Raw genomic sequence first — 18,969 nt, forward strand, 5'->3', positions numbered from 1 at the left:
AATCTTTAACAAATTATACAAGTTAATGTCTCTAATATTCTGTGAATAACACTGGATGAATGGAAATTTCAGTTGTTGTATTTTTCTGACCAATATATGATGATTATACCCCCTGCAAAAGGTTACAAGGGATATAATACAGACATTTAGCTACTGGGGAGGTGTTCCCTACTTCATTGGAAACATAACCTTTTTACTAATGAAAATCGTCATTGAAAGGTCGTTAGCCAACCATGCCCAACCCCCAATTTTTGTTGCAGTAAATTCAAGAAAGGTTGATTTTGAGTAGTTTTGTATGAATAAAATTTGACACTGAAAGAGGTGGAACCTACACCTAACTCCCCTCCAGCGATATAGGATTTTTATGCCCTCGTAAATATTTTTTTTCCTGTCCTGTCCATCAGTCTGTCTGTCTCTCTATCTACATGTGTATCTGTCTAAGTGTCAACAAAAACTTTTACCTTGCCTAAAACTTTTGATTTAGTGGAGCTATGACTTTCACATTTCACATGTAAAATTCCTTTTGTGAAGACCTTTCTTTGGGTACCACCAAGTTTGGCATCTTGACTTTTACCTTGGAGTTTGAGCCACTTTTACCCAAAAGTTCCAAACGTTTACTTTGGCCATATCTTTTGAACAGTAGATACATTTACAAGGTCATTTATACTTCACATATGTCGTTGTTGAAATACCTTTTATTTATTACAAACAACCTTGACCTTTTGACATGGATCTTGGAGATTTTCGTTCTTGTAAAAAAAACTTTAACCCTGACTCTAACTTTTTCACGGTAAAAGATGGGGCTTTTTTCAAATATGTTATCCTTGTGAAAAGACCCTTCATTGAAAACCAAGAACTTTGACTCTTTGACCTTGACCTTAGAGTTTCAGCTTCTTTTTAGAAAAGCAATGCTTCACAATAACTTTAAAAGAATTAAGGCTAATGCTTTCATAAATAACATATTTATTCCTCAGGAGACGACTAGCACTTGATAGTGCGACCTTTGACCCTAATACCTTGACTTTGGAGTTTGGCCTACTTCAAAAAATACCTTTGGCCAGAATTTCTTAATGGTTAGGGCTAGGGCTTCCATACTTTACATATGTATTTTTTTGTGTAAAGACCTTTCATTGAATACCAATTACTTTGACCTTTTGACCTTGACCTTGGACAATTTTGTACTAATGAAAAAACGTTCACCTTTGGAATGACTTTTGAACGCTAAGGACTAGTGATCCAATAATTCACTTATTGACCTTGACCCTTTGGAGTTTGACTTACTTTTAATGAAATGATACAAAAATTATTACGATTTCTGTGAAATGCTGACAAGGTAGTGTTTATATAGTAATAATATTTTTTTAAGTGTACAGAGTGTATTTTTTGTTAACAGCAAACCAGCATGTTCCCTTGCCGCCATTTCCTCCCTGTTACCCCAGGAAAACTGAGCAGTATACTCGCATAACACGGGTTGGTCGCCCTTGTCGAAAATGTCTTGTTTTATTTATAACTCTAGTAACTTTTGTAACCCCTCTCGCTTAATAGAATATACCCTAAGTGTTTCGGCGGTGTGATACATGGTTTATGATTTTTTTAATTTCATGCACATACAGAAGCAATCCATTCTATAATTAGAGAGAGTACCAGAAAAGTAAGAGAATGGAAAAAAGAGAGTACGTTATTGTTGCTGGTCATAAATGCATATAATTTTCAAAAGTGTATGGAATCGTAATTTTCAAAAACCCCAATTCCTATATGCTGACTGGTTTCGTACATAATGCGTTGTAACTAAGGTACAATACCCCCCTCCCCAATGTCAATGCTTGTGATCTAATATATAGTACATGTACATATATGTACTTCCACGAGCTTATACCACATTCCAAGTGAAACGAAGATTCAATAGATTTCCCACAGCTGCGACGTAAATCAATTAAAATAAACAGTATTTACTAGGTAAATTATTGACAAACAAGTTGATGGAACAAGAAAATCAGTAGTCTCGTTTAAAGTCATCATTTCGTAAGTTCTATGGTTGATACAATAATCTTTTTAGCAATTTATCATTGAGTCAAATGCTGACTGACGTTTTTCATACTAATTGTTAGTCCATTTTTAACGCAATGAATGACGTTGGGTTTTTTCGTTATTTCTCGATCATGACCAGTTCTCAGAGGATGCTCACTCCTCCATGGCACCTAAGATCCGTATTTTGTCTCCTCCAGATTGGCATTGTTTTGATCTTGAAAACTGTTTATTATTATATACCTAAAGTGTATCACTAAATTTTACTTTTGAATTTACGCTATCACGTGACGTCGTGATCCGACTTTCCGGATCACCAACATGTTGTTTTCTGAATCCATATCACCACTCTCTGAAACTGATGACGTAGTACGCAGTACACACATTTTTTTCTTGCGCGTACTACTTTTTTCCATAGTAACAATGCCGGAAGTAATTAAACTAATAGTAAACAAATCCATATTCGTTCGTTTCAAGATATTTACGCAATTGATATATGTATAATAAATTGATTAAAAACAAAAGCAAAAGATCCAAATTTACAAGATTATTTTATAATTAAGCTGCACTTTACTTGTTAACTAAAACAAGAATTTCGTCTGCATCCTTACATTCTTATGACTGCACACAGTAAAACCTGCAAAATGACAGAATTACCAGAATTTGGCGATTTAGACTTTTTATCTGATTTTGAACTTCTTGACAACACCATTAATTCTGACTTAGACTTGGCAAGTATTCTTAATGAGGATAATTCTGCTATGCTGCCTGAAGAAATCAAGCAAAATGTAAGTGTAGAAAATTCAAAGGAAAACAAAGAACAAAGAAAAGCTCCAACTTTTATTGAGATATCTGATGAAAAAAAATCAAATTTTATTGAAAACATGAAAAACAAGAACACTGTCAGGAAAACACAGTCTGCTGTAAAACAATTCACTACATGGCTGCAGCTGAGCCCTAGAAATGAAACCCGTGAAATTAACAGAATACCGACAAGTGAACTGGACAACTTCATTGGGTCATTTCTGCTATCCATATGGAAGGCGGATGGGTCAGAGTATGAGCCAGACACATTGACCAGCTACCATCGCTCTATTGACAGATACCTGAAAGAAAAAAAATACCCTTACAGTCTGGTAAATGACAAGGAATTTGAAACTAGCAGAACTGTCCTAATGTCAAAAAGAAAAGAGCTTAAACAGAAAGGCAAGGGTAGCAAACCCAACGCGGCCGAGCCATTAACTGTTTCCGAGGAAAACAAATTAAAGGAAGAAGGCTGCATTGGCTTACATAGCCCCAAGGCTTTATTAAACAAAATATGGCTGCAAAACACTATGTTATTTGGTATTCGTGGTGGCACGGAAAACCATAAATTACAATGGGCTGATATTGAATTATGTAAGGATGAAAATGGGAAAGAATACCTAGAATTTCATGAACGTGATACTAAAACTAGAACAGGAGAAGTTACTTATCTTCGAGCTTTCAGGCCAAAACAATTTGCTAATCCAGATGATCCCCTGAACTGTCCCGTGGAAGCTTACAAAACATTCCGAGACCACAGACCACCTTCTACTAAAACACCAAGCAGTCCTTTCTATGTTGCCATAAATCACAAGAGGACTCCAGACTCTCAGTTCTGGTACAAGAACCAGCCAATTGGAGAAAATTCTCTTCGCTCCATCATGAAGGACATGGCAACCAAGGCAAATTTACCTGGAAAGAAAACAAACCATTCTGCGCCTGCTTCATGCAGGGATTGCTCCAACAACGATTCAACAACTCACTGGGCATAAAAATGTCCAGAGTGTGAATAACTATGCGGTAGCTTCAATGGAAATGCAGAAAAATATGAGTGACATTTTAACCAACAATGAAAATACCATAAACCAGGTATCAATGAATAAAAAATCAGTTTCTTCTTACCGTTTCCAAAAAGATGCACCTTCAGCATGTTCAGGCCTTGCGCCAAGTTCATATCGAGAAAATTCGAACCTCTCTATCAATTCCACCAATTCATCCTTTCGTAACACTTCGTCGGAGGGGGCATACTTTACAAATGCAAGATTGATGAACTGTTCCATTAACATTAATAATTATTCCACTCATGAAGCTCCAAAGCGGAAACGCATCCGTTGCATTGAAAGTGATGATTCTGAATGACAATTCGAACTCAAATAACTCCCGCAAGAAAAATTAATGCGCGTATAAAAAAGAGTTCCTTTAAAATGTTATTGTTTAATGAATAAATGTTGCATAGTTATTCCAAAGATTATTTTTTGTTCTTTTAAGCTAAAAAATGAAAAGGTATATAATAAATTTATCATTATAACAGTAACTTGATCCGAACAGCCAGATCACGTCTCGTTGACAGGCGCGGATCATCAGATCAAACTCGACGCTTCGCGTCTCGTTTGATCTGATGATCCGCGCCTGTCAACTCGACGTGATCTGGCTGTTCGGATCAAGTTACTGTTATAATAATATATATTTATCTCCATTTGTTTCATTCTTTTTCGTAAATATTCATATATTTATAACGATAAAAATATTTTTAATTTTTTTTCTCATATTGATGAACCTCTATTGATATGTTTAAGTCTCTCTTTGCTTGATATCCTAAAATCAATATATTTTTTAAGTCTATAAACCTTACAGTCATAAAATCAATTCAATAAAAGAAGGCATTTTAAATTATGTAAAATAACCTATAGCTAACTGCAAATTAAAATATATGTTTACAAACGGAGTATTCACGTTCCATAAGTTGATAAGACAATACAACATAAGAGAATTTGCTAGTAATAACACAAAAAGTATTGAGACCTTTCCGTTTCCGTATGTTCAAAATACGAAGGCTATTCATTAAATGGAGACACTTCTTCAATAAAATAAGAAATAACAGATCATTCTTATCGTTTTTAGATACATACCTTCAAAATAACAATCCTTTACTATGCACATCTCTGAGGTCATTTTATCCAGCTTTGGAACACACCTCTATACTCCAAAAGAGGTATACTCTTTAGACACTGATACACAGCTGAACTAAATGCAGAACGAGAATGGAGTCGCCGTCCAGATAGCATTTTTTTCAATTTAAGAAATAAGTAAATGTCCCACGGAGATAATTCTGGTGAATAAAGGGGTGATATAGCTGGTGTAACAACTCCGTTAGAATAAAAGAAAAAAATCTCTCAGTTTTATGAAAATGTAACCAAGTTTCATTCCCTATAATAATTTCTTTTATCATATTTTTTTTTACCGTAAATTTTCAAAAGTTTTCGAGAAATTTGCATTGCCTACCTTTTTTGCTTGCCATTTAATATGTGAGGATTCCAACTTACAGATAATTTCCTGACTCCTTTATGTTGTTTTAAAATCTTAAAAGTTATACCTGATGAAATTTCCAGCTTCTTGGCAATCTAGTTCACACTCACTATGCTGTCTCTGTCGATAGTGTCTTAGTACTGCAACAGCTTACTTGTTGATAAATGATCGAGCCCTTCTTGGCTGTTTGATATTTTAACTTAATCATAACCAGGTTTGAAATGATTTATCCATCGAAAACGTTTTGATAGATACAAAAAAGTTTCCCTATCATGACACGGGGTCTTTGAAAATTTCGTATTCCTTAATAGTCATGAATAAAAAGGATATTTGATAAATGATCTGATATTCAAATGTCCTTTCGGGACTCTCTGTCTGTCTTCATGGTAATCGTGTCCTCAAGGTGGGTCCAAACAAGATGTGCTTTATGGTTTTTACTACGAGTCAAATCAAAAGTATGGAAGACAATAAACATTCAAAAGAAGTTTCAATTCAATCAAGTGTAAAATTTAAACGGATTACATTTAGTCTCATTACGCAACGAATAGTCCTCGTATATATCATGTTGTGCTCCGAAGCATTCTTTTGTTCAATATTGGTTAATGCTTTTATAAGGTTGGCATATGACCTTAAAACGTAAACTACATGTAGCAATTTATTCCTATCTTCGAATTCTGCCTTCAATATAGTACGATTCTCTCAAAAAACATTTAAACTATGCAAGACAAGATTTTGTTCTGAAATCAATTTCACAAAGTAATTTTGTTTTTTTACAGTAATTGCAGCTCGATAAGAATGTATATTGAAAAGGACAAAAATAATGAATGTACTCGGTCAGTGATGAAAACCAATACTTCGTTTAATTGTTATGTGTATGCTTTTTTTTTACTCATCAAACGCTTTCATTTAAAGGTTTTTGACAGAGTCCCCTGGATCCCTGGTATGGTAGTTGTTGTTGTGAAGAATTCCGAGATTATTTTCATAAAAGGTTATGGAAAACAAGCCGCAGACTCAGACACACCAGTAACTGAGAACACTCTGTTTCTTCTTGGTTCAATTTCAAAATCTTTCACAGCAACATTGCTTCTTAAGCTTATGGAAAAGAAAAATCCCCCGTAAGTACTATGAGTATTGTTCGATAATAATACCGACTTGTCAGAATTTTTTGTTAGCTTGTCACTGAGTCACTTAATTTATGTTTTCAAAAAATCGACATGTAATAAGTCTTTGGTCAGTTTTAGCCATCAACCAATGACACTTTTTTATGAGAAGGCAATATAAATACGAGTATCAGCTAAGTCCATATATTCATTTGCCAAAGTAAGTCAACGTTTCTTTTTCCCTGACAGGTCAATACATTTTTTTAAAAAGACATCATTATCAACACGTCGACACAACAAATTCTAGCCGTCTTGTCAATAAATTATTTCTACTTGTCATATACATTTACTATGATGACAAATATATGCTAAATCTAATGGCATTGAGATGCTTTAATAACAAAATATCGAGTTCAACCTACTACTAGACAGTATTTTTTTAAATATCTGACAAGTCAACATAAACATCTGTAAAGTCGACAAATCTATTTATTACATGTTGTGGTAAAAACATATGGCAGGAATGTTAATCAGATTATCAGTTTTAGCGTAAAATCACACGACAAGGTTGAATCGAAGAACAGCAAATATCTACGCGCATTTTCAAAAGCAAAAGAATAATATTGCAAGAAAAATTTATGACAATTGACCCGACTCAAAGAAAGACTGATGTTATGTTTAAAAATGGCGTAAAGAAGTCAGAAATGGTGACTATACTTTTGGCATTTTTGTCTAGATTGGACATCTCAACTAAAGTAAAAGACATGATGGGGCCTGATTTTGTTTTCTTTGATGACGAAAGAACCAAGAACGCAAATATGATTGATATTCTAGCACACAAGATAGGATGCTCGGAACACGATTTTTTACGACTTAATCCTTCAATAAAAAGAGCAGATTTACCCAGGTAAGGAAAATTAGAGACTTTTTAAGATTCAGTACAATATTTTAAGAAAAATGATTGTCAATACCACTACGTTATTTAAAAAGTTAAACAAAATTTGAAATTGAAAGAATTCTCTTTTTTTGGTGCTCATCAAATATTTCTTCCAAAATGTCCCCTTCAATTTCTTTCTAATATAAGAAACCCTACTTTATTTTTACATAAACTAAAGTAGATAGCTTTTTAAGAATGAATTAAAACGATTGGAAATGTAAAATCAATTCGGCTCCTCTCGTTGTATTTTGCTAGGACAGCAGTAAGCAAGTAAGGAAGCATAAACTGTTTTAAGAGTTTGTGTTATCATATTGAATCATATTATGCAAATAAAGTATATCATATTTGGAGTAAGCAGGTTTCCGATTCCCCTCGACCCAGCCTGTTTCTCTTGTCTGCGTCTTTGGAAACAGACTTACCTATGGGGAACTGGAAACGTGGTGACTTTCTCAATAATATACTGTAACTGTTTTATCATACCGAGACAAAAAATACCTTATCAAAGCTAATAACTGCAATTCTATTTTAAACGCTGTGCAATTATATGAGGAAATAGAAATAATAGATCTATTAATTACTTAGAATATTGATAAAACAAATTCAATAGATCTGTGCATTTCAATCAATTTGACAAACAATGATACATGTATCTGCAAGAAACTTTGATTATTCTATAAACAATCTACACTGTGACAATGTTAAAGGGGTCCATTGATAGCTCTCATTGCAAGTTAGTAAACAAGGATGACCTCTCAATACCAAGTTACTATTTTCCCGTATAAGTTAGGTCTCGCCTCCTTATATAGCTGCGTTATGAATGTTCATGATTTTTGAAACACATCGGTGCTTTTCCGCGGATTTAAAGAAAATGCTCTGTGTTTTTAATAGTTCCATCAAACTGATGCACCATTCTGCAGAGCAACAGTCTTTTATGGTGATTTTCAGGGAATCAGCAAAATATATTGCTTTACTCTTAAAGCAATATGAGCTCTAACTTTGATGTCGGGAATTGTTACCGCAAAACCATAAATAACTATTTCAAGAACAGAGAAAAAGAATATTTTTAATCTTCTGTTGTTCATATTTGCGATAGAAGAACATTTTATAAGCAATGATCGAAGCCCAATTGTATTATTGTTGTCAAGTACAATATTGATTTCATAAATAATGCTATATAATTGATTGTAAATCTTCCGAAACAATTTGAAACATTATTTTTGTCTAATTAAACATAAATGTTTACTTTACATCAAAATCTATCATAATAACACTTTTCATTGGTAAAATAAAATTCTTCAAAATGCAGCTCATATTGCTTTAATAATTGAAAAATCAGTAGAGGTATAATAAAATATGTTAATTATTCCTAGTTTTTTTTTAGCTGAGTGAAAACTGTCCTCCTCAGGTTGTTAGATAATGATATTGACCTCAAACACACTTATAAGTTGTTGATACTTGTATACTTACTATTCCATAGAATTTATTCATTTATGAGAAAGTTACATAGCAGCGTATTTTATTTCTCTTAAACAGTCAATGTACATGTATATAAATGATAAAAGTTCATTTTTTGTTTTGTTTTTAGGCTGTTTAAACACATGAAACCGGATATGGATTTTAGAAAAGATTTTAAGTATTCCAGCATGATGTACGGATTTGCCACATACTTGATCGAAAAACTAGCTGATGGACAACCATTTGAAGACCTGATGGTATCAGAGATATTTGCACCTCTTGATATGACATCATCTTTGGTTGTAACAAAAATGCAAACGGAGAAAAATGCTGCACAAGGCCATTCCTATAGAACATATGCATCATTAGTACCTGTTCCGTTTGAATTAACCAGGTAGATCTTTTTATAACTGTTCATTTTTTACCTCATATCTTAGGAAATCTGCAGTTAACCGTAACGAGTAGTTTTATCTTTTCATATTCAATAAAAATGTGTAGGTTGGTTGAATGGATAATTCGTTTTAAATTCTAATGAAAAAAACTTCTGTACAAATTGTGGTTCATTCAAATATCACCATAAACTTCAGTATAACATAATCATTTATATATGTGCATTTAAAGGTAAAAATCATCATGGGTATAATACTTCACAACCGATGTTTAACACTGTTTTATATAGGACTCTGCTATATGTGCACTTAAGTGTGGGATATGGATATCCCATGCTATAGGATAAAATATATAACAAAAATAAAAGAAAAGACATAATTGCCTAAATGAATTCAAACGAGGAAATATCAACATATGACGCAATTTTTCCAGTTATAGTTAAAACATTTGATAAAAAAAATATTAGTATTTTTGCAATTGTCATCCTTTTTCCTTCCTAAGGCAATGGGAAACCAGCTGGACAGGCTCGGGTGGATTAATGTCCAACGCAGAGGATATGGCAAAATACATGAATTTCCACCTCAGCAATACGGACAAAGACGGCAAAAAATTCATGTCAGACGAGTCTTTTCTTAATTTGCATAAAAAGCATAACAATTTGCCCCGTTCTGTTGTGAACAACATATCTAAAGATCAAGATGAACCAACACTTGAAAACGGCTATGGTCTTGGTTGGAAACTAGGAAAATACAGAGGTACATGTATAACATTAGGTATAAGGCATACTATTAGAGAGGTTTATAACAATTAAATAACTTTCATAGAATAAATTTTCTTGCTTTTAATCAAAGGAACTGAAATTATGCGCTAGATTTATCTTCAGAAGAACAATGAAAAAAGACGTAAAAAACTCCCTAAAGAACTTTTTTCGGTAATAACCAATGTTTGCCCACCAAATCAAACTTTGACGGAGAAATATTTAATTCTGTTCTTAGACAGGGGAATATATGCTGACTTCAAAACACAGCATTTTTTTGGAAGCAATGACGTCATATGTTTAAAATGACGTCACAAAAAAAGACGTAAATTAAAAATTTCTATGATTTCTACAGAAAAAAATGTATATTTTACATCGATATTTCGAGTAAAAGTCCATGCGCATGTCTGATAAGGCTCAATATTTTGATATGATATGATATGTAGAATGATAATTTCAATGAAATATGTAAATATTGTTCATGAGCAAACTTGAGTTCTATAACTTGTAAAGCTAAAATTGTCGAAATTTTGTCCATTTTGTCCCTTTAAAATAATGATTTAAAAACGGACTAGTTTGTGACGTCATATAAACACAAATAGTCAATAAACTACTTTCAAACTATGATATGTTGTATCAATTAATATTTCTCAAATAATTTCAAGAATTCAGTACATTTCAAGAATTTTTCAAAATTTGACTTTTATGGGGGCAGAGATATGCAATATACCGCATATAGTTCTTTTAAGCGCAGTACAGAAGTTTACACAACAGTAGTATCATTTGAGAAGCAAATTATGTACTTCGATTTTTTTTTAATATACATATTTTCTTCAATTTATATCATTGTTTAACCTGTACAATGTGCATATAATCGCTTTGAAAATACTTTTTGACTCTCGTTTTCTTCAATCCCAATATCAGGTATGATGGGCTCATGTCTTTGCTTTATAGCAATGTATTTTTTTCTACTCCACTGTAATACGGTCGAAAAGAATACTGAGCACAAACAGTATAAATATTTATAAAGAAATAAAAATTCTTCACAGATTAGATGTCGACCTTCTTTCAGATAAGACAATATATTTTTAAGAACTACAAGAAACTGTGTAGCTCTAGCTTGGTTCCAGTGAATTTAAAGTGTCATATATCATATACAGAAATACGTTATTGTATACACACGGGTGGTCAGGAAAGCTGGCAAAACATTGATTCGCGAAGAGTTACGTATGTCTGGTTAAGTCCTTTTTTTTAATAAGAAAAAACGGTCAGGCCCATTATTAAAGAAGTTTTACCGTGCGGACATAGGATTCACTTTATTATTCTGTGACCTGGCAAATGTATTCCAGACCTGTTAAGCTTTCTCGCAGTTCTAATTATCTTTCAGTTATTATGACCTTATATGTTTTTTTTAAAACTTAAAGGCTAGGATAGCATCAAGGAAATTTATTTTTAAAGCCATTTTAAAGTGTTTCGGATATAAATAAACGATAACGCAATTAAGCGATCAGGTATGGGAACAATACAAACAATGGTTGCAGAAATCCATATGATATAAGTCGGGCATCGGGTAATCGCAAGATTTGATAAACTAAGGTTTGAAGCTTTCCATTCTTACAGATTTACAGAACTACAATTTGTGCAACTTGAACATTTTGGTATTAGATACTTGTTGGTAATTAATGCACAGAAAGCATCTAAAACATGTTTGTCTTTTTTATGGCATTATTTTGCATGCACACATTATTTTTGAACAACTCAATTGGTGCTTTAAGAGGTTCAATAACGTTGCCATTTTTGACTTTGATTATATGCATTGATCATCTAAAACAAGCGATAAAACACTCAAACCCCCTTTAATTTACTTCAAAACTTCACTAAATGATATCTGATGGATATTGTAACGCTATCTGAAAAATCATGAAATGGCTATGTAATGTAATCGTGCACACACTCAGCTTATTTTATAGTAAAATAAAAGAAATCTGTATATTTTTATGAATTAAAAATGTTTTTTTTTCGGGGTATCACCACTTTTCTACAAATAGCGCACTCAAAATAGAACTTATCTGCAAACATCTCTAACAACCCTTGTATGTAAAGCCACTTAATTGTAGTTTAGAAAACTTAGTATCACATGAAAGTGCAGTATGGTGCAAATAACGAAGTATTTGCATACTTACATAATTTAATTGAAATGTATCGTCTCTTCTGGAGGGTAAATGCTAGTTCAATCAAGGAGCATGTGTTCTGCTACATGTAATAGAAACTCAAAGTTGAAAATATGAAACATGACTCCTTATGCACAAGGTACAAGCCTGAACAATTGTTAATCATACAGTCTTACGTATTATTTCCAAACTTTATTCAAAGTTGTCTTCTTTAGCTATTTTATGAGCCTTTTATAGAATGTTTATGTAACTTTTATTCTTTTTCAAGATATTACTCAAACTTAGCAATTGTTTTAAGAATTTGTATTTTAATCATTTTCACTTTGTTTCAAATAAACAAAATTATTCTTTCATTTGACAGGACATGACATTCTCCAACATAATGGCAATACATTCGGTTATTCTTCTTTTATAACCCTTTTCCCCAAACAAAAAATTGGAATCTTCACAGCTATGAATGGAAACGATCACAATACTAGTATGCGCTTATTTCTACACAACTACCTGTCGGACGTTGCATTAGAAGTGACACCGTATTTGGATGCTGATTCCATATATTCTAAGATTCAAAAACCAAAAGACCGTCCTTTTATTTCTGCAGACAAAAAGGATTCAGTTCAAAATTTCGAAGAGTATATGGGAGTGTATTCCAACTCAATATATGGACACCTAGAAATCAAAACTTATCACACTAATCCGACTTTAGAATACGGCATCTGCAGATGGAACCTATGGAAACAGAATAATCAGACATTTGAAGCGGAAGGAACTGGGTTAATCAAAGATCTGATTGATATAAGTTCTCTTACATTCAAGACAGAAAAAGACAGAATTGATGTTGAAATTAAAGGATTTGGTATCCGTGATGCTCCCAAGGCAATGTTTACTAGACTCAAAGGAACTGAAACACATAAAAGTCAAAAAGATTTTCTTAATCGGCTAATGGAAATCAGCTTTTTAAGTAATAACGTGTTCGAATGAGTTAACGAGATATCAGTATTTATTCTCTAGCGCACGCTCTACCCGAGTAAGCTGTAAATCGTAATAAATGGCAGTTTCATATGTTAGGTTTGTGAGAATGAGTCCGCCATTCATTTTGTTTACCTCGCAATATTGCTGCGGACTTACAGGTTTCCATTGTATTTTCAACATAAATCAGTGTTGCTTTTTATCTATGGTTTTTCCTGGGCGGCGAGGGAAGCATAGTTCAATAGTTGTGTTTATTTCAATTTTGTATAAATTCATAGATGTTTTATACTGTTTTGTTCATGTTATGTGAAAACAATAAAACCCTTGCATCATCTCATAGTGCGCTGAAATGCATAAAATGTGTTGTTAATTATGTTAGTGAAGTAAAGTGTGGACTTGGACATTTTTAGAGAGATTTATTAACTAGAAAAGTAAAACTAATACAAAGTGCTTCATATGCCATGATTATCTCGTGAAAGATGATCAATAGGGATTAAACTGCACTTGACACCTTGACACCTGTGTTATGGAATGATTTTCAACAGCGTAAATACATCTCACTGGTCAACTGGTTTAATTCTACAGAGTATTTGTGTGTCTGTGTATGTTACATAGAAATTCTTTTATAAAGCTTTATCAACAATAAGATGAATCAGACTTTAAAAAAAACATCAGCAAGTAAGTTAATTACCGATTAATTAAGGGGGGTGTTAAACTGCTGACCATTTTTTAACTCATGAAAGTGGACATATTCTTTATTTCTATGCTTTCTTTTATTTACCATTAAACTGTATTTTTGTGTTTTTTTTCTTTTTTATAAAAAAAAGGATAAAAGTCAGGCACTGTATTTATTTCTTCAAATGAAAATTAAAAGAATTTTATATTCTAATGTAGCAAAAGCACAATGATGAATGCAAGATTTTTAAATATTATGTAGGAATAGAAACATGCACAAAACCTAAACATTTGGAATTCTTAAATATTCTTTTTAAATGAGCTTGCATTATTATATATACTCATAAAAAGCTTTTGTGAAATTGACCTGTTTAATTACGTATGATTAATTAATTTAACTGTAGTGCTTAATGTTGTTTATTTATTGACCGAATGTCCTTTTTGAGGACAAACTGGAATAAGAGGCCACCTGTCTTAAGTGGCCAGTTTCCAGACATCCCCAAGGTGGCCTCTTAAAACAAGTTTGACTGTATATAGAGGACTCATGGCAGTCCATTGGAGATGTTAATTCATTCTAAGCACGTGCTCCCACCTCTGTTTTTTTTTTCTGAGGGCCTGCGTTTATCCCCTGATAACACATTCGCATCATTTGTATATATATATAATCGATCGCTGTGTATATTATCTTCTGTTTTATTCAAAAGTTATTATCCTTGACATCGATAACAAATTAAGATATATTAATACAAATGAATATAATTTTCAATAGAAACAAAAAGATTCAATTAAATGTATTTTTACTGTAAAAACTTGGCGGAAGAAGGAAGTATATAATTCACACGCATATTTTTCTTTTGAATAATAACATTTTTTTCCGGGGGGGGGGGGGTCAAAATCTGGATAATTAAAAACACAGCATACATAAATGGAAAACCGAACAAGAGACCCATGGGTCACATCGCTCCCCTGAGCAAATTGGCTATGGAAAAAAGCAGAAATCCCTTTAGTGTTGAGATGGTGGCTTGAATTTCAAACTACCTGACGATGCTTCCATATCAATATCACAAATGGCTCTGATGTTTTCGATCAGATGATTTTTTCCTATTTATTGATTTGATCACCACCCACCCCCAAATTGGGGACCAATTCTACCCCGGTGGGCTTATTTGAATCAGTATGCCTCCATATTAATATGATTGAACATGGCTTTTCTGTTCTTATGAGAAAAAAAATTCTTTGATATTTCTAAGTAAAACTTTGATCCGCAATTGTGCCCCTCCCTACTCACCCCTACTCCCCTGGTCATGACTTGAGCAACTTGAATCAACACTCCATGATGATGCTGCTATTTTGTATTGTTTATGGACTTTCAGATTCTGTTCGTTATCTCCATATCCTTCTTCCATTAAGATATAGCCAACCATAGTTTTGTGGTTCTTACAAACAAGCTTAAAAAAATCCGGATGTATTAATTCAAATGTAAAACTTTTATCGTACTTTGTGGCCCCGCCAGCACCCTGGGTCATGATGTGAATAAAATTGAATCTTCCCTATACCTTAGTATGTTTCATATGATTTTCATCTTTCCTGGCCCAATGGTTCTTGAGAAGAAGATTCTAAAAGATTTTTCGCTCTATATATTCCTATGTTAGACTATGTAAATATTTCCATATGAAATAATCTTTTCCGGCCAAGTTGTTCTTGATTGATTATATATTGTTTAACGTCCCTCTCGAGAATTTTTCACTCATATGGAGACGTCACCGTATGCCGGTGAAGGGCTTCAAATTTTGACCTTTACTCAGCACTCAGGGCCATTGAGCAGTGAGGGATCTTTATCGTGCCAACGCCTGCCGCCTACACGGGGCCTCGGTTTTTAAGGTCTCATTCGGTGGACCCGCAACTTTCACTTGAGAGTGCCGAACGCATGGCGAAGGAACAGTTGCTACCTGTTTTAACGACTAGGTCAGTCGCGGTCGAGATACGAACTCACGACCTCCCGATCACGGAGCGAGCGCTCTACCGACTGAGCTACCGTGAATAAGTTGTTCTTGAAAAGAGGATTTTGAAGGATTTTTCCTATACAAGTATATTACTTTGTTTAACTTTGATCGTAAATTATGCCTCCGCCCTACCCACGGGGGTCTTGATTTGCACAATCTTAAATCCACTTGTATCCTGAGAAAGTATTCCTTCCTAGTCCAGTGGCTCTTGAGAAAATTTTAAAAGATGCCATTAGTTTTTCACTAATTCTTTATTATCTCCCCTTTGAAGAGGGGTTGGGCCTAAAATTTGTAAAATTTGAACCCCCTTCACCCAATTTTTTTGTGTGGCAAGTTTGGTTGAAATTTGCTTGGGTTTTTGAGAGAAGTTAAAAAAGTAAAAAGTTTACAGACAGACAGACAGACGGACGCCGGACAAAATGAGATCAGAAAAGCTCACTTGAGCCTCCGGCTCAGATGAGCTAAAAAGTATTCATTTTTTAGTCACACTATCACTATAAGTGTGTATTAGCAGAGATTGCATCTCAAAAAGTTTAATATAAACACTGGTGCTTGAGGGTACTTCAGGATGTCTTTTGTTTTTTTCAAAATAGGGGAACGGTGTGTTGTTTTTTTTCATTTTAAAACAGCTCAAAGTAAACTTTTCAACTCAAATCTACTGTATATATTTTTGCTTGCATTTTGGACACTGTTGATGAATTAACTAAAACCTGAATTAAACCATTACAAACTTAAGCTTCATACCTCCTTTTAATTGCATATCTTAAATATTGATATATTTGTGTCTGTTTAAAAAATTGTATATATCCTTGTATACATTCTTCTGTTGTAGGTTAGGTTAAAAAGGTTTAGTTTATATTGACTAAGGAACTACTTACATGTGTAATGCTTCTCAAAAAAAAAAAAGAAAAGAAAAATCGTAAAAGATTGTTAAACGAATATTTATCAAAAATATTTTACAACTATAAATACTGAGTAGCGTAGTATTTTCAAAATCTGTGAAACGGGTTTTACATTACTGTAATGTTTCTCAATAAAGAAAAGAAGAAAGTGAAAATAATTTTTATTAAAAGTGTTTTTCAACCATGAATTCTGTTTGCATGGTATTTTCAACATTCGTTAAACAGGCGTTGCATTATATGAATGTCTGTCTTACAGATTTAGAACATAGAAGCAACGTAACTGCCAGGTTGTTTTTGTCATTTATATATAGCCTTTTTGCAAATATATAGCAGATAGTAGCAGACCTAGGGAACGTTGATCCACTTTCCTGTTAAGTGTAATATTGCAGTACAATTTTCATCGCCGAACTCATCGCTCCGTTCACCTGGGGACCTCGTGGAGACCAATTTAACAACAGAGTTAGTTCCCCTTCACATAAATTTGCCATTTGTACCAAAGTCATTCCCTCTCTCAAAAAAAAAAAAAAAAAAAAAAAAAAAAAAAAAGTTCACAGTCCCTCCGCACTCCTCTGTATCTAATTTCAGTAAAAAGAAGAACATCTTTGTTACGCAAAGGAAAAATGCAGCGGTCGGAATACCTATCTATCATGGAGCAAAATAATCTACCGACAGTTTGACGTGCAAATAATGGCCTAAAGCTAAGATGAAAAACGTCTTCCAGCATTTTACTTAATGATAAATTGCACTTGCTATAAAGTATCGCATCAGTCATAGATCTTATATAGGCAATGATTACTAAAACTGGACTGCTGTTATTCTTGTTTCATCAACTTGTTTGTCAATAATATACCTTGTTACAAAAGTGTTCTTACGTTTTGTAAGCTATTGTGTATCGAATGAACCGAGAGAATAGCCAACTTTAACCTTTTTAAAAACAATTTTCGGTTCCTCTATGTGAAAAGGGTAGAGAACAAGGACCACTGAAAGGGGATCAAGTGCCTTGGAGAAGTAAGCACTAATTGATCTTAATTTGTAGTGTAAGGGAGTAAGGAATTGATCCTTATGAACTGTGCAGGCTGGTGGTACGTGGAGATAGCTACTTCGCTACTTCGGATAGCATTGCATCAACTGAAATCCTGTGTTGCCGTAGCTGTTGTCACAAAAAAGACCCTCCAATGCCCAAATGTAGTTTGTGTCTAGTGTAGCTCTAAATTTACTACCTCACACAGACACGTGGTGGATCAGATCATTTGCTCAAATTGATTTTACAATTGATTTTAATTAATCTTTCTCGTCTACTAACAGTGAAAATAATAAGGTATATTATTTATAAACTGATCAAAGATACAAACTTCGCGTATTGTTAGATCTGATGATTTGCGTCTGTCAACTTGAGGTGATAAGACCCTTCGAATTAAGTTACTGTTATGATAATATATATAAATCTGTATCATTTTACATGTTTACAACAAAGCATGAATCTGCAAATAAGGTCCTGCAAGCTACGAGTGATTGTACATTTCTGATTCATTTGATTTCGCGAAGTGGGAATTAAAGCAAACCTAAATACTTAAAATGTACTTACTTTTTTACATAATATCTATCTATGTTATAGAAATTGTATCAAATAAAGGGAAAAAATGTCACTTTTTTTCTGTCGAGATACTCCTTATTTTTTCATAATATACTGTCCATCAAGTTTTTTTAAAATATTTTATAATACTGAGAATAAAACGGATGCATGAACATCTCTCAATTTTAAAAAGAAAGGAAGAGGGAAGTATGAATTTAAAGATGTTAACTTCAATTTACAGTCTTGAATTAGAAAGTTCCTACTTATTTTAATGAAAATATATTTATAGAGCTCATAACGGTCAACAGGAGATGTTTATTCCTTCTAAGCTTGTGATTCCACCTAGAGGGTCAACGTTTATGCCCTGCTATAAACATTTGCTTTGTTTGTATATACTTATTTTACATAAATCACTGTTTCATATATTCATAATGTTTTTTGGAAATAATTAACCTGGAAATCAACAGCGAAGCGAATACAACACAAATGGATAAAATCAATCATAGAAATATAAACATTCAATGTGATGCATTTCTAATGCAAAAAACTTGGCGAAAGAGGATAGAATAAAATTAATATGCGCATTTTCTTTCGAATTAATATACATCGCAGTTTTTATTCTAATTATGGAAAACAAACATACATGTAGAGTATATGTAAATGGAAAAACCGAGGAAAAGTA

The 18,969-nt window shown here is 33.2% G+C and overlaps 2 protein-coding genes across 2 annotated transcripts; both read left to right on the forward strand.

Moving 5' to 3' along the window:
• The first annotated feature begins 2,669 nt into the window (after nucleotides 1-2,669).
• LOC134281332 (uncharacterized protein KIAA1958 homolog) lies at nucleotides 2,670-3,821 on the forward strand. Its single transcript, XM_062763818.1, has one exon. The coding sequence runs from the start codon at nucleotides 2,670-2,672 to the stop codon at nucleotides 3,819-3,821; it is 1,152 nt and encodes a 383-aa protein (XP_062619802.1).
• A 2,448-nt stretch (nucleotides 3,822-6,269) lies between these two features.
• On the forward strand, nucleotides 6,270-13,532 carry LOC134281319 (uncharacterized). The gene is made up of 5 exons (XM_062763802.1): nucleotides 6,270-6,470; nucleotides 7,192-7,362; nucleotides 8,978-9,241; nucleotides 9,739-9,992; nucleotides 12,527-13,532. The coding sequence occupies exons 1-5, from the start codon at nucleotides 6,298-6,300 to the stop codon at nucleotides 13,144-13,146; spliced, it is 1,482 nt and encodes a 493-aa protein (XP_062619786.1). The 5' UTR covers nucleotides 6,270-6,297; the 3' UTR covers nucleotides 13,147-13,532.
• Nucleotides 13,533-18,969: the final 5,437 nt, after the last annotated feature.

This window comes from Saccostrea cucullata, unplaced genomic scaffold (genome assembly GCF_032062105.1).
Source record: "Saccostrea cucullata isolate Sc308-1 unplaced genomic scaffold, CSIRO_AGI_Scuc_v1 ctg393, whole genome shotgun sequence".
Lineage (NCBI taxonomy): Eukaryota > Metazoa > Mollusca > Bivalvia > Ostreida > Ostreidae > Saccostrea > Saccostrea cuccullata.